This window comes from Acanthopagrus latus, chromosome 13 (assembly GCF_904848185.1).
Source record: "Acanthopagrus latus isolate v.2019 chromosome 13, fAcaLat1.1, whole genome shotgun sequence".
NCBI lineage: Eukaryota > Metazoa > Chordata > Actinopteri > Spariformes > Sparidae > Acanthopagrus > Acanthopagrus latus.
The window spans coordinates 1,499,549-1,515,972 of NC_051051.1; the positions used below are offsets into that span (position 1 = coordinate 1,499,549).

General features: G+C 42.4%; 1 protein-coding gene across 1 annotated transcript in view; it reads right to left on the minus strand.

Moving 5' to 3' along the window:
• The window catches only part of LOC119031501 (glucocorticoid receptor-like), a 66,957-nt gene that overhangs the window by 16,884 nt on the left and 33,649 nt on the right, over window positions 1-16,424 (minus strand). The window contains 2 exon segments of the mRNA XM_037120027.1: window positions 5,332-5,358; window positions 7,633-7,802. Coding sequence (XP_036975922.1) covers window positions 5,332-5,358; window positions 7,633-7,802 — 197 coding nt within the window.

Sequence of the window (16,424 nt, forward strand, 5' to 3'; positions counted from 1 at the left end):
GTCTGAGAAGGATTATCCTGAGCAGTATGTATTATGACCAACCTAACCACCTGCTGATTCTACTGTAAGCCTAACAAGCCTGTTGCATCCCTCTGGTGTCCACAGTGCCTCTTCCTCGAGCCTGCACTCGGAACACATGGCCCAGAAACTAGACCTGGTCCACATTCATATCACAGTCCATGTGCTCCAGACTAAATAGTTTAAATTTGTTTTCAGATGGTGACAGCTTCCCCTCATGTTAACACTTTGACAATCTGTGTATGAAGCTGGACATGATTAGGATTTGGGAAAATACACAACAGAAAAAACAGCGATTTCTTCAACGTAAAGGAGACCTATTGTGCTCTTTTCTTTTCTTTTCTTTTCTTTTCTTCTCCTTTTACTACAGTCTAAAGTTAAAAAAGCCCAAAGTCTGACAGCCAACAGGAGCTCCCGATTCCCACAGAAAACACTGCTCCTCAAACACCTCGCCAGTTCTAGTAGACAGACAAAAAAAATGGTGAACCTGAAAACGAGCAGAATATGTCTCCTTCCATTTATCGAGTATCTATGGCTGCTATCTTGTAGACCAGATGGAAGAAGGTATTTGCCGGCCAAACATTTTTTAAAGGATAAATATTTGTCAGTCGTATGCAAGCAACACTATGAGCATGAAACAGGCTCAACTACGGCTTAAATACTTTGGGATGTTAAAGGATAAATCTGGTTTCTGTCGTATGAAACAGATCTGATAAAAAGCCCATCATCTCTCAGTACTCAGTACTCTGACTCCTCTACGCTTCCTGTGGTTCTCAGCTCGATGCCCACGTGTTCCTGGTATGTTCATCGTGCCATTTCTGAGCAACACTCTTTCACCTTGTCACCTCTGTGACGAAATCAGGCTGTGGTTACTGTTGCCACCTCAAGCCAGGAAGATCTATCTGATGGTGACGATGTCGTGCCACTCAGTCCACGCTGCCCTGCTACAGTAACAGTGTGCTTTAACACATACAGTACTTGAGAGGCTGAGCCTGAGGACTGTCACATGAATCTCATCGTTCCAGTGTCAACACATTCCTTTAAATTCAGACGGAGGCGTAATCAACTTGACAGAATCAACACGGCGATGTTCTTAAGATGCCGTGGTCATCTTTAAGTTTCACTATGACAGCCATTCCATGAAAAGCTGTCGTGATTAACTAGAATGACCTCCGATGTGCCAGATGAGTCACCAAACAACAAAGAACATCTGCTGCTGAGATCGCATCGTGGGAAACAGACCGTAGGTAGTGATTTACAAAGAATCCACACCAGAGACAATTATTCTGGTTGGTTTTGTTGCCACTTCCTTCAGTTACAGGGCAGAAATGGAATAAACTACTGAGTGACTGGTGTCTTTGAGTGAGTACAACATGATCCAAATAAAAATCCAGATCCACCAAATGTAGATTTTATTTGCTATTGGATGAGGCTTGATTGAACTAAAATGCCTGTTGGGCCTTGGCGGAGGTATGCGCTCTACTGAGTGCCAATCTAGTTAAAAGACGCTGTTGAGTTGCAAAAATTAGTCGTTTAATGGATTAGTCAATCCGGTGACCCATTCTGATCATCGATTAATCATTTTTTTCGAGGAAAAATGTCAAATGTTTGCAGGTTCCAGTCTTGGACAAAGTAACCAGACGGCCTGAAGACTGAAGACGGCCCTTGAGGCTCTGGGAGATTGGGGAATTTATGAGGCAACTGATCGATTACTTGTGAAAATAATCTGCAGATAAATTGATAATGCATATTTATTACAGCTGCCTCTCATCTCATCTACAGGTTTTTACAGCTAGCTTCATGCTCTTGTGAAGGCCTGGATTAACTTCTGCTTTCAGCTATTGGTTTCCAAAAAAATGCGGCCCTTGTGTCTGGTCCAACAGAGAAACGAGGCACAATGAAGACTCTGTGCCAGGAAGAGATGAGATGAGATTAGACTGAAGAAATCTGTGCTGTGTGTAGCCTACGGTGGAACTATTTTAAACTTTTTCAGCCTTCAGAGTTCAAAAGCTCGTCTAATTTATGAGTGACTGCACCTTCTGGACGGCCTCATCATAGTTCTCTCCAGTACAACCAATTACTGTCGACTCTGAGAGGTGAGGTGAAAGTCCTGCTCATTAGTCACTCGGGTATAACAGCATCACTCATTATAGATACATCCGCAGCTGAAACAACCTTATACAAAGTCAATAGTGCCTTGACAAAAGACAAAATGCCCTTTGGGACCATAAATATTGTTAGTGATCTTTGAAATATCATGTGTTTGATGCAGCTTTTTGAACTAAAGGGCATTCAATAATACTGCTGCTGCCTTATATATATATAAAAAAAGGAAAAACAAAACAAACTATACTGTTTGTCTTCCTTTGACTCTACACGCAGCACACTGCTCTGCATCCTCAAACGATGCCTCTGAACCCGACAATAGAGCCGCCTTTGTATCAGGTTCTGAACATGTGTTTGGCTACAGAACGTTTCTACCAATGAGTCCAATAAAAATGTCTTGTGATCTCAAGCCAGCTCATGACCGAGCAGCGCAATAACTGAATCAATTCATCACTGATCGGCCGGCCGTGCTGTCTGGACTCAGCATCGTTCCTTAGAAAGCATCCGTGTTAAGTGTGTCAATGAAAACAAAGGTGCAAAATATCTGCAACCCAACAAATTTCTCCACGATGGAAATGAGACGAGACTTTATTGAAAGCAGCGTTTGAAAAACAGGGACTGTAGAAAGATCCTGACCTATTTTAACCTGCCAGTAATGTCAGCGACAACCTTTAATGGATCAAATCATGGCAGCAGATCCTCAGAGATTTATAAGACACTAAACATTAGCAGGAATTTTGTGTATGTGGATGTTACGGTGAAGTTTAGGCCGGCCGGTGTTTGCTACATGCTGGAATGACTGTACGATTAATGTCCAACCTTTAAGATGCTCATGTACGCGTCAGTTCAGGATTTTTACCTAAAAGTTTTACTTCCTGTAAAGGATTATAGTGTACACAGTACTTTTGGGGGTCAATATTTGGGGAAAGACATATTCCAATATCAACATATCGGCAGTATATACAGCTATATACGCTCATGTGCAGATCTGAGATGGAGGATTTTTAAGGTTTAACCAGTAATTACGTTTCTCTCCAAAACATTTTCCATCCAAATATCATGCTTTTTACTCCACTAAATTTATTTATAACTACTAGTAATACATTTTTAAAAACATTAATTCTAGTAGTTCTGGTATTTTACGCTAAAATAAAAGAGTCTGAATATCAGATTCAATAACTGGCGAGGTGGAGAATCTTTGTTTGTTCCCTGGATTACTTGTATGCCCAAGTCATATTTTAACACAATATCTTCACTTGTACTCAAGTGTAACTTTCAGGTACTTTCAATTAAACAAAGAAGTTTATTGCCACCCCTGCTGACCTGTGGAGTTACCTTTACAACAGTGAGTCGGTTCCTATTTAGTTTCATGCAGAGCTTTGTATTACATTGCCCTCCTGCTGCATGTTCACAGCTAAGTGAACACTGATACAGAAACCTAAATGCACATTTATGAGCTCCGGCAAACAGTGAATCTGGGCCACCGAGTAAATGATTAGCTCAGCTTAACGAGGTCTCAGCACTGCAGCGGCCTGCATGACGGTGGCCGGAGCTGAACACACTCTCAGGTGTCAGAGTGTGGACTATCCTCTGACACAAACGAACGCAAGACTGAAGCTGAAGGAATCATACACAGTACATGTGAATTAGGTTTATATCTGTATTAGTGGGAAATGTAGTGTTGCTCCTGACATTGAACAAAATAACAGAAAGATTGACCTTTGAAAACTACAAATAATCGTGTTCCACAGAGGCTGGAAAAATTCATCTTCAGGGTTTATGGTGTGATGACGAGATAGCAGCCTGGGTTCTGCCAGCTGTAGCCATCGCTGATATCACAGGAAGTCATTGCAAACAATGGCGTAAACAGCCATCTGTGGTGTCAAAAGTGCCGGCTGAACCTCACCGATGATTCTCTCTGCCTGCCTGTCGTTAAGACCAGCGCAGGGCTGCAGCTAACGAGTGTTTACTCAGTGGTTAGTGCCGTCAGCGCAGAGAGACGAGGTCAGGAGTCTGAACCCGACCACTTCCTTTTCTTTTCAGAAATAATTACTGGTAACTTAATCTGATGGTCTGCAACTTAAACAGGTGTTTGGTGTTTCTGCTTCCTCAATAAATGTATTTAAGAAGGTGTGAAGGTTTAAAATGGGGAATAAATGGTGAAACTCCTGAAACAAAATGTCTTTTTATTTATCACTTTCAAACTGATAATCTGAAGATGAGAGTGACGCGTCTTTAACGCACCGACAGCTGGAATCGTTTGTATGGAGGACGAATACTGCCAAAATTACAAATAATTTGATGAATAAATAAATATATATATGAATCAATATAGAAATGATTCTGCCATCAGATGCAGCAAGAAGACTAATAAAAATAAATGTAGGCAATAATGAACTTATATTTATGTTCTGTGTTTATATACCTTTGTATTAAATCCTTTACTTATTTACTTTCCCCTCCTACTTTTATTTATCTATTCATAATTTTCTGTTGAGCCTGAGATCGTCTCTGATGGCCAGCAGTGTGGGATCAATAGTCAATCTATGCACTAAACAATCTAACTTGAAAACTAAGGAGATTTTGGATTTGTTAATTATAAGTATGTAATTTAAAAGCTGAGTGAATCATTTAAAATATGCATAATCATAAAGCCGATGAGATAGAATACAATTCACATTGTTAAACTCAAAACATACTGATATAACAGTGGGCAGCAGGATGTGTTTAAGAGCAGAGACCTGAACGTGACCTACATACAGTTAACAGTGAAACACAAAAAGCAAATAAAACACATTAACAGCACAAGTGAGGGGGAAAAAGATCGAAAGGTTTTTTTTTTTTTTTGACATCAGATCTCTGGATGTTAAAGTGTGTCAAGTGCAAAAGAAAAACCCTCGTTAGAGGCGGGATGTGACTGCAATTATTGGATCTACCGCCTGTGATGAGGTGGAGCATTCAAGGAGGAGAAACTAAAGGAGCACAAAATCACTCACAGGCAATTTACGCTGACTTGAATTACCAAATCAGAATATTTGCATGCATTAACAGATAGCTGGCAGAGGAGGCTGCGCATGTGTGGAGGCAGACTGCTCATAGTTCAGTGCTGAAGGAGTACAGGCACATGGGCAAATCAGAGGTGATAGTATTTCCATCATAATCATCATCATAGTTGTCATTGTTGTTATTGAAAGTGCATTTATTTACCATCTGTGTTTTGTCGTGCTCTCCATCCTTCACCATAGAGACAACGGACGGAGGATAGAGAGGGGGGAGAAAAACAAAAAATAACAGATATAACTCTTTCAGTGCTACTGTAAAACTTCAGTTTGAGTGCTTGCCATTTACTCCAACACCACAGAATTAAAATAAATATATTATTACTAGAATACAGTCAACAATCATACAACTCTTAAAGGGCAACGCCACCAATTTTACACGTTAAAGTGTGTTTACCAGTTAAAGAGCTCGACTGCATATGTGAACAAGAAGCATAAAGCCTGTTTGTGGCTCCAGAGGACGCTGCCTTTCTGTCTTCATCCTACATGCATACAGACACAATATACAACAAAATCTAACAACACAAAGTCAAACAAAGAGATAATCTCAGTCACAGCGCTGGAGTTTTCTTGTTGGAAGCATATTATATAATCATTTAATGACAGTAATGTCTTTATTGCTGTTTTGTTTTTAACATTATAAGCAGAGATGGAGGCACTTTAATGTTTAACTTCATGATAAAGTGCAGGAAAGTTCTGTCATTTATTTATGAATCTCCATCTTATCTCGACTAACATACACATCAAAACATACTTACGTCATCATCCATCTTACATTCCTATTCATAGAAAGTTTCCTCAAACCAAAAACATTCTTGTGTCGCTGCAGCGAACAGAAAACATGAGGAACACACTCTCGTTCCAGTCCAGAGGAAGCTGCACGAATCTGGAGTATTGCCTCCAGTGATGTCACTCAGTGATTAAATTGCATTGTGGGTAGTGAAGGCACAAGAAGAGTGCATGTTATAAGATCAACTGATATTGTTCTGCCGTGTCGATTTGTACTCCTACAGCGCCTTTTTAACGCCATGCATTCTTCTACCTGTGGCGCCTACGTTACCCATAATGCAACAAGCACTGAGTGACATCACCGGGAGTAGTAAGCAGTTTCCTCTGGAGCCACAAAACTTTATACTACTTTTTTCACGCATGCAGTTTTACCGTGAACACACTTTAATGTATAACATTGGAGCAGTTGCCCTTTAACTGTAGCAGCACATCATCTTTATTAATGTTTTACACATTCTTTCTAAAATGTTTGATTGTGTGTAGGAGACTGAAAATGTCTTTAAAGTTGTTCATGATCAACCACCAGCCATGATTTGTTCCTGAACTGTTGCAGAAGTTGTTACATTGAGAGTTTCCCGCAGCAGGTTTGGTCACCAGCTGTATTTGTTTCAGCAGCAGTGTTAGTCACAGATACAGACACCGACAGACTGAGATGGAAGAAAAAGGACAAAGATGCCGCTCTGCAGACTGGAAGAGATTAGTGTGGGTCATTTCTGTTCATTTAGTCCCAGTGTTGAATCAATAATACATACAGACGGGTTTGTTGAGTGTCTGTTGTTCATGAATGCAACAATCAATTCACAGTTACATTCTTCTCAGAAAGTCTTTTCAAACTAATCACACATCTGCAGAGACAGATGTGCACAGAGAGAGGATAGAGACGCAGAGGGAGGCAGAGGGAGATGGACTGCATGGCAGAAAGCCTTTAACACAGATTACTCTGTCTGTCAGGTGCATTCCTGTCCCTCCCATCTTAAGACTCTATTGAGGTAATTAGCACCCGAGCTGTTCTCCTGTGAGACAACAACTGAATACATTATCAGAAGAGGCTGACTGGAAGCAAAGCAAAGCAGAAGAATGGCTGCCTCACAGGCTCATTGTTTTATTAATCCTCTATGAGTCGACGCTTTTGTTAATGGTTAAGTTTAATATTTCCAGTTTGTTAGCTGTCAATCAAAATGACTAGCGAGGCACCTTTGCTCTGATGCAGGACGAACAGGAAAGGCAGGAGAAGAGGAGGCGCTGACATGCAAGGTCAAGACTGAGACTCAAACCCACAGAAATGCAACTATGTATGTGACGCATGACTTCTAAAGCTCAACAAGAACCCCCAGATTTTATTCTGACCTCAGACCGTTTTATTTAAGCTTAGTGCTCCTAAACAGTGGAGATGTTTCACTGTTGTGCACCAGCTTCCAGAGCAGACCTTATGTAAGTCCAGTGACTGAGGATCTTTTGGGACAAGATGTGCAAAGCTAATGGATGCTAACCATGGCTATCAGGTGCACATGCACAGTGTTGTGGCTGCATAATGTCGAATACATGGACATGAGTATGCAAATCTGATTATGACCTGGTGTAAATGTGGCCACAATGTATCGGCTCAGAAATGTGTGGCGATTACATCATTCAGGTAGCGTCATGTCTGAGGGAGACCAACCTTCAACAGCCCTCTTAAAGAACACCTTGCAGCTGCCGCAGGTGACGACGCCGTAGTGGCACCCCGAGGCCTCGTCCGAACACACCAAACAGATCTTGTGCGTCTGCCCGCTCGGCTTGGACTGGCCCGGCACCGCAGAACTGCTGGCCTCTCCCGCTCTGGGTGACGAGCTGAGAAGTGCACAGAGACAGAAAAGAGGAGAGAACAATACGTTAAGATTAATGAGCTGCATCCAGTTATAAAGACGTTTGTCACCAAGGTAGGCTGCAGAGCGCTGCTTTATGGGTATTGACAGTCTCAGTGGTATGTTGTGCTGTTGCTAGGAGACGTGAAAACCCTGAAGACAAATCCGGCCGGCGACGGGAAATATCTGAACTGAAGACAGATAACCATTCTGATCGTGCCACTGTTCGCTCTGAGACTTTTTCTACGGTCACGGATAGAAATCAGATGAATAAGGGTTGAGAATAAAAGTTGTATATTTCACAAAGAATAAAACTGTTATTTATACCCAAAGAATATCCTACAGGCAAAAGAAGCAACGAACTGAAACAACAGAAGTCTTTTTCTGTACTGCACCACAAAGATGTGACACAGCACAGTGACTTCACTGTAGCTGACTGGAAGGTTCAGATTCAAAACTCTGATGTGATCAACTTGATGGTTTGTTCAATTTGACGAGCTGATAAGGGGACTGATCACAAACCTGATCCATGATCTAACTTCACATTATTCAACAACCCTCCAGGATGTTCAAAACGTTGTGATTGCAACAATTGATGGGAATTCAACCGATCCCCGTGAATTCTGTGTAATTTCCTCGTAATCACCACAGCTGACACAAACGGAAGTAATAAAAAAAAAATGAAAATACAATCAAAATCTTTTTTTCATGTTTTTACTTGCAAATTGTAGCAATAAAAATAATAAAAAAATAAGATACAAAACTGCCAGAAATCAGACATTTTCGGTGGCAAAATTACAGCAAAATCTTGGAAGGACAGACCATTTAAAAGACATCAACCAAGGACGAGGATGTGAAATAATACACTGAACCAGCACAGACATCTACTGGGATACATCACGTCAACACAGAACAGATCAACTGGCCAATCAGGTTGAGAAAAAAAAAATCAAGATGTTGCTGAAATAGAACAATGACTTATGACAAAAGTGGAGCCTGCAAGTCGTCGTTCTTCCTGAAGTGTCACAGTGAACTGGAGTTACACGAGTAAAACTCATGTTAAAGTCTGAGCTATCACTGTTCCTGCTACCGTCCATGTTACTGCTTCATGTCCACAGTCCTCCTCTACGAGAACGAGCGCTGAACGTCCCTCGGAGAGCTCGCTGATTGTTTCCTCATTAACGCTCAATGTGTGACAACACTAAGACAAACCCAACGGAGCCCATCACTGAAGCTCTCGGCAAAAATGATGTCATTTACACACAGACACCACAGAGTCTATAATTAGACTTAAAGTAATGGTTACATCTGAATCAGGTTGACAGACATGTTGCCGGCAGAGAGCCAGCATGTACGTTGGGAGTGTGTTAGTTTACGGGGCGTGCTGCAGCCAAACAGACTCCAGACCAGTGTTCGACTGACACGGCTGTGTAATCCATGACAAGAATTTGACCGCATTAGAAGGGCTTAAATCTTTTCTCTCTTGTTTGTTTTGGCAGCACACCAGTTTGAATGAGGGCATTATGTAACAGAGTTGGCTCGCTAAGCCTGATAATGACTTTACATTCGGGCCTATAGATATTTTAGCCCTGCTGGTGACGCTGCCGACTGATTCTCCAAGTGTTGCTCCTGCTGAGCTCTGAAGACAAGAGCGGGGAGAGGAAATAACTGAAACTTGTTAGTGTCCATCTCACAGATCTGGAGCCACCCCCGTCTCCACATACAAGCGCGACTTAAATTCATGCCGGTGTTTCATGGTCATTGGAAAGACGACACTCGCTGATGCTGATTGGACAGCAACCAAGGTGGAGTAGAGGTGGTGGATCTTGGAGGACGACCAGCTAAGGAGTTTAGCCATAGCTTAACACTCATTCCTGACACATGCAGACAGGTCAAGACAGCAGCAGGATTCAGAAAGCGATGCCATCTTAGCTGCTGGTAGTGAAATGGAGACAACTGCACTGACGTGACCCGAGAGCGCGACAAAATCTGTAGAAAATGTATTTTGTTGCTACAGAAAAATACTTTTAAAGTCAAGGATCCAATGATCATTTATTAGTATTTTATCAATTTTAATTAAAAACCTTGCTGACCTTGCTGATCTTGCTGCAATAACAATTCAGGGAGGCCAATACTGATGTAACAGATTGTTATCATATATTATCAAACAGCCGGATAAAAATGTGACTTTATTATTCAAAAATCATATCAAAACTTTCTTGTCACTGCAAATCAGACAACAGATATGCAGACAGATACAGGTTTGATATGGACCAATAATACCAGCCATAAAATATAAGAGTATAAGAATAACTTGCTAACAGCAGCTTTAAATATGCACAACAGAAATGTGACCTACAAACCTTAATGGGGTTTTTTTTTTTCCAACATTTTTCTTTCCACTCGTCTGACAGAAGATGTGTTATGGAAGCAAACTGCCCAAAAACCCTGTAAACCGCCCTGAAGCCTGAAGTCCCTCTGAGGGAGCAACTCAAATAAAAATGTGGTGAAAAAAACAACAAGGCAAAAAAGTTTATTCAGGCAACAAACACACAACTCAACCACAGACCTTCAAGGCTGCATGACTAACACCTAAATGACTCAGCTCGACTCATCCGAAACTTATCAAACCCACATTTCTGCCTGTTTTTTACTGTATATGACTGACGTACAGTAACCTCAACACAACTGTGACCTACATTTGACACAAAAACCTGAACACAAACCCGGATCTGTACCCAACTGTCATTTCCACCTTGTTGTGCGTCGGATCCTGTTCACGCTGCCAACGCTAGAAAATAAAGATAAACAAAGTGAGCTCAGTGTTTTCCACCACACCACACTACGCTTGAACTTTAAATGCAACACTATCACTTTGCACATTTTGGCAGATGCTTTCTAATATGTACCAGTCTTAACTCTGGCTTGTCGGTCTGGCAGTAGTCAGGTATTAATAGAAGAGGACCGTCCTCTATGAACCCCCCCCCGCCCCCGTTATGAGGAGCATGGCGTCCTCCTGCTGTGTGCTCATCTTTCTGGCTCTCTCACCTGTCAACTTAAAGTAGCTATGGCTGGATTTGAGTGAAGATGCTGTGAACACTCATTATCGAGCAGCGCTTGACCTGTGATGGCTCTCTCGAGGTTTGCTCAGCCACTGGAAAGAAATCCAGACGGCCAAGTGAAGCAGGAGATCACATGACGGCAATTGAAGCCCGTGCAGGCATTCACACAGTGTTCGCTTTAACACGTCGAGTTTTTTCAGATCATTTGAGATTTTCATTTGCTACATCTGCACCGAAAGAGATGATCTACATCTACCTCTTCTTTGGCTTGCCACTTTTGGTTCTTTGAAATTAATTTGAAAAGGTCACGATACACAAATTTATTCCAAAATGCCAGTAATGTAAAATGGCCACAGGGTGGTGTTTGAATTAAGCACTCATAATCCCCCTCTGCTCCTGCTCCAACTCACATGCTCCTCCCATCGCTGAGCCAACAAGTGTGGCTCTGAGCCATGCAGCGCAGATTCAAGCCTCATTAGGAACGCCTGCATACTGGACCAGAGTGCAATAAACATGCGCACTCTCTCTCTCTCACACACACACACACAAACACACACACACACACACACACACACACACACACACACACACACACACACACACACACACACACACACACAAAGCAATAGTGACTTGTGTTTGAGCAGTGTGTGCAAAAAATAGAAACCTAACCAACACACCTGCGCACACAATTATACAATTTCCCAAAAAAAGAAAAACACATAAAAGCTGCAGCTCACTGACCTTTGCTGCTCTTTCTCCGCCCACACTGTTCTTCATGTGCACTCCTGTGTGTGTGTGTGTGTGTGTGTGTGTGTGTGTTGCTGCACTGTCTTATAAAAGGCTAATGTAACAGACATTGTTTACATCCTGAGACATGCTGCCAATCAACGTTCTAGCACCTCTAAATATCGTCCTGAGTGCGAGCACATGCTACCCGAATGTGTCAATCCTGAGAGACGGCGCAGAGCAGAGATACTGGAGCGCCTCTGCAACATTCATGACTCGAGAGAAAAAAAACAAAAAAAACAACAGAACAATAAATCAAATGAAATCCTGCTGCGACAGACAGTACGAGCCTCCTCACAAACAGACGTATAATCAGTTGTGACTTCTGACAATAACCAGGATGCTGATTTTCAATTAATCACAAGAACATGACTCAATCAAACCGGAGCAGCTACAAGTCATAAACGTCTTCTACGTTCTCTTAACGACGTAGCATTATGACGAGGTGGTGGAAAAAACAGATCAACACCAATGATGGTCCGCAACAAACAGAGCGCCTGTAGCAACTACGGAGGCAGAAGTGAACCAGGCTGACCCGCCACGTCGCTCGGGGAGTCATACACCAGTGACTACAGTGGGAACCGATGAGAGGACAGCTGATTTTCCATTCAGATCAAAGCTTTTTTAGGGCCAATATGTGGGAGCAAGAAAGTCTGAGACGGACGGTGGGAGAGAACATTTATAACGCAGAGGTGTGACGCAAACATGGAAACTCTGCCAGACACATTATAGTAGACGTTTGGGGAAACTAATGTATGCTCTCTTGTGTAAGAAGCCTTCCACGCTGCAGCTGTTTTACTTTTTAATTTTGGTGGGAACTATTTGAAACCGCTAGATAATGTTATAAAAATACACCGTCTATTGTTTCTGTTTCTAATTAGCAGCGGTGAAAAAGCCCGAGTGGACAGAAATGAAACATTTAGCTTTTTGTTACATACTCCAAAGCACATTTATCTGAGTCGAATTGTAATGCATTCGTGCTAGTTTCTGCAAAAATATTCATTTCTATCTTCTTTTTTTTTGGGGGAACCTTGGCACTCAGTAAACATCCTCCATGTTCTGCCCACTCAGTGATAGTGAGTGGGCTCTCCGAAAGGCCAGCCATTATCAGAGACCTGTAGAGGAGTTGGTGCCATCTACATTCAAAAAAGCAAAACTGATGGTGATATAACGTGTTTTTACCTGGTCTGCCCGCACGACTGATATTCATTGGACTTGAATGATTTGTAACGTCGGCCTCACCTCTGAAAGCAACAACGCAGTTCTTCTTTAATCACTGCAGCTCTAAAACAATTATATTCACTTTAAATTAAACAGCAGATTTTTTTCCTGAATGTCAGAATATTCCTTTCCCAACTCCAAGTCTTCAAATATCTAGCTGTGTCCAACCATCAGTCCAAGACACATAAGTATTCAGATTACAGTGATAAAACACAAAGAGCCTCATGATTGTTAAAGACCAAATGATTAATTCATTGATAAGTGGTTGTTGATGAAAACATAGTGGCTGTTATGATCCTTTATAGTACCGATCATTCATATTCTTCATCTTAATTTCATTTTTTTAAAATAAAAATGCAACAAAATGAACACAGCAGGATTATATAACACCGTAGGGCCCATCTACCCATTATATAAAACAATATTTATAAAAATCTGTTGGCTGACTTTTTCATCTTTATTGTGTAATTTCACTGTTTTACTGTACTTTGTTCCCTTCCTGCCTTTCTCTACTCTCACTTCCTCTCTCTCAATCACATCCGTCTCTCTCTCTCTCTCATTGCTCTTTCCCCCTCTTCCTCTTCCCCTCACACCGCCTCATCTGCCAAGGTTATATAATATTCGTATTACTGCTGCTGGGGCAGCCGCCTCCTCCCTCCTCCCTCCTCCCTCCTCCCTCCCCTCCCCACGCTCAGCCTCTCAGCCAATCGAGTGTCACTACTGGCAGAAGTATGGAGGAGGTCAGGCGAGTCATGGGATTATCCAACTCACCTACCCGGAGACAAGCTCGCACAGCGTATGGGTGTGTTTTCTGCATGTGTGTCACTAATAGGAACCCTCCATTTGTAGTGTGTGTGTGTGTGTGTGTGTGTGTGTGTGGATTTGTTCTTTGCATTACTCAGTGGAGCTTTCTGGTTGCTAGAGAGGAGCACAGTTATAAAGCTACCCTTGTTTCAGAAATCATCTTGTGATTGTGTGATGGCTCCTTCTTTTCTTCTCTCTCCCGTTTTCTCCCGCTAAACTCCACCCACACACACACACACACACACACACACACACACACACACACACACACACACACACACACACACACACACACACACACACACACACACACACACACACACACACACACACACACACACACACACACACACACACACACATCCGTCCTCACATCCAAGTGTCTCCATCTCCCACACAGTGAGCGCTGTCACTTAAATCATCATTTCATAGCGCCGGCCTTCTCCATTCTCTACAGTCTGAGTTGCTTGTAGCTTGTATCCACACAGTGTATTTTCTCCTGTGAGATCAGTGTTCAGGTGTGACTCACTGAAGAAAAACTACCTGACAGGGACCTCGTTACCTTCGATTTTATGACTGTTGCCCGTCAGAAGCAGAGGCAGAGGAAGGCTGCTGCAGAACATGTTAGGGAGGCTGGAGTGATGAGACATCACTGGAAATAATGTGACTTGGACATCTTATGAGTCAACTTTAGTATCTTTTGTGCAGGATCTTAGCCTTCCTTTAACCTTAACCAAGCAGCATACGTGCCGTAACATATTCAAAATGAAACATAGATAAAAAAACAAACAACTGACAGATGATGCTGTCATGCCGCCGGGGACAACAGCGCCAAAAAACTGCCAGGAGTATTTTGTCATCTTGGTTTGGAGGCCTTGTTGGTCGAGGCAATACAAATTCCCCCATTCCATCTTATTTGACAACATGATGCGAATAAAGTCTTATAATCCACGCCAGAATCTTTTGAGCCCTCGAGCAGCGAGTTTGTCCGCTGGGTCTGTTTCGAGGCCTCTTCCAGAGTGAACGAGGTGAATCACACCGCAGGAGAAGTGAAAGCTCAGACTGGAAAATAAAAAAAAACGTTTATAATTCAGCCGAGCGCTTTGACTTCCCCTCATGCACAAAGTGACAGTTAATGACTGTTCCATCCCACTATTAGCTTTATAGAATGAGTATTGCGTCCCTCTCTCGCTCTCGCTCTCTGTTGTGCTTGTGTTCTGAAACATGCAGACAGAGGTGCTCATAAAGAATCATTAGCGGAGCAGCCGACGTCTCATTAACAGCAATTTCCACCGCGACCAGCAGTGAACTGTTAACTCAGATTCTGCTCGGCTGCCGTCTTTTCATCTGGCCTGAGCACGGTTTTCCATTTTTTGATTCAGATTCAGATCTTATTTACTCTAGACTACACGCCGCGGTGTGAAGCGAACAACAAACTGAACGGCAGCACAATGGTGCAGCCAGAACAGATCGTCAGCACCAATCAAGTTCTTTGAAGAGACGCAGAAATGACTCAAAGAGGCGACTAGTTTACATGCTGTTCTTGGTTTATCTGCTGGTAATAATAAGATAACACAGACGGATGGTTTCTAACATCTTGACAGGTTCTGCTTTGCATTCACGACACAGCATGTGTTTGTTCACATAGCTCTCAGTCCCGGCTCGTCAGATTCAGTGCAACACTGCAGACTAAGTTAGCACAGATACATTTCACACAACATCTGATTAGAGACAATATGTAATATACAATATACAATATATCTGTTTATGCTTTCAAAATAAAGCATGATGAAAAATGATGATGCAAATAACCAATAAACAGTTTCTGAATGAAGCTAATCTACAACACACAGGACACGACAAGCTGCAAATGTGCGACTGAGTACAGTGATGTTTTCACTGAGTCTGCCCGCTAAACTTAAATCTATCACTGCTGTTTCAGAGAGAATAAGAGCTGCTCAACATAAACAATCCAAGCAGAAAACTGCTCGGGGATCCAATATAAGAGAAGAAGAAGCTTCATACCTGTGAGCGACCCGGCCTCAAGGCTGCACAGTCATTTAATATCTCTGTTTATTTTCTATCAGCGGACTCATGTTGCGAAGGTCAGAGGAAATTGTGGATATGAGGATATTGTGGTGTACGATTATGCTGTCAAAACACATGATAGCAAGTGTATCATATGTAAGACGTGACAACACGAGGTTATGATAGGGGATATTTGAGGATCGCTCGTCGTCACACTCGTGTCATGCTATCTTGCTGTTTTATGGACATCAGTGTGATTATTCAACAAGTGAGTGTGCGTAGTTTTATGACACAAAAATCATTACTGTGATATTGATTTCAGGCATACAGCATCACCCGGCTCAGCTGTCTCTTTGCACAGCGTCAGTTATATATAGAGAGTGTGTAGGCAGAGCGGAGCAGCCCAGAAAAGACCAGATGACACGTCAAGAGACAATCAACTTGGAAAGTGTGTTAACGGGACAGACAGCGAGGCCGCTTCTGTGACTTTCATCATGTCCTGAGCAGAAGAGAGCAGCTGAGGGCAGCTCAACCAGAGAGGAGACACAACTTCTACTGTTCCTCTGTGAGAAGGGTACGGTTCAGGCTAGATGAGGTCACATGTTAAATCCCCAGAGTATAGCTCTGCTGTGTTGGAATGTGGAGCTTTACAGGAAACTGGGCCACATGGTTCAGACCACAGGGAGCAGAGTGAAGGGCAATAG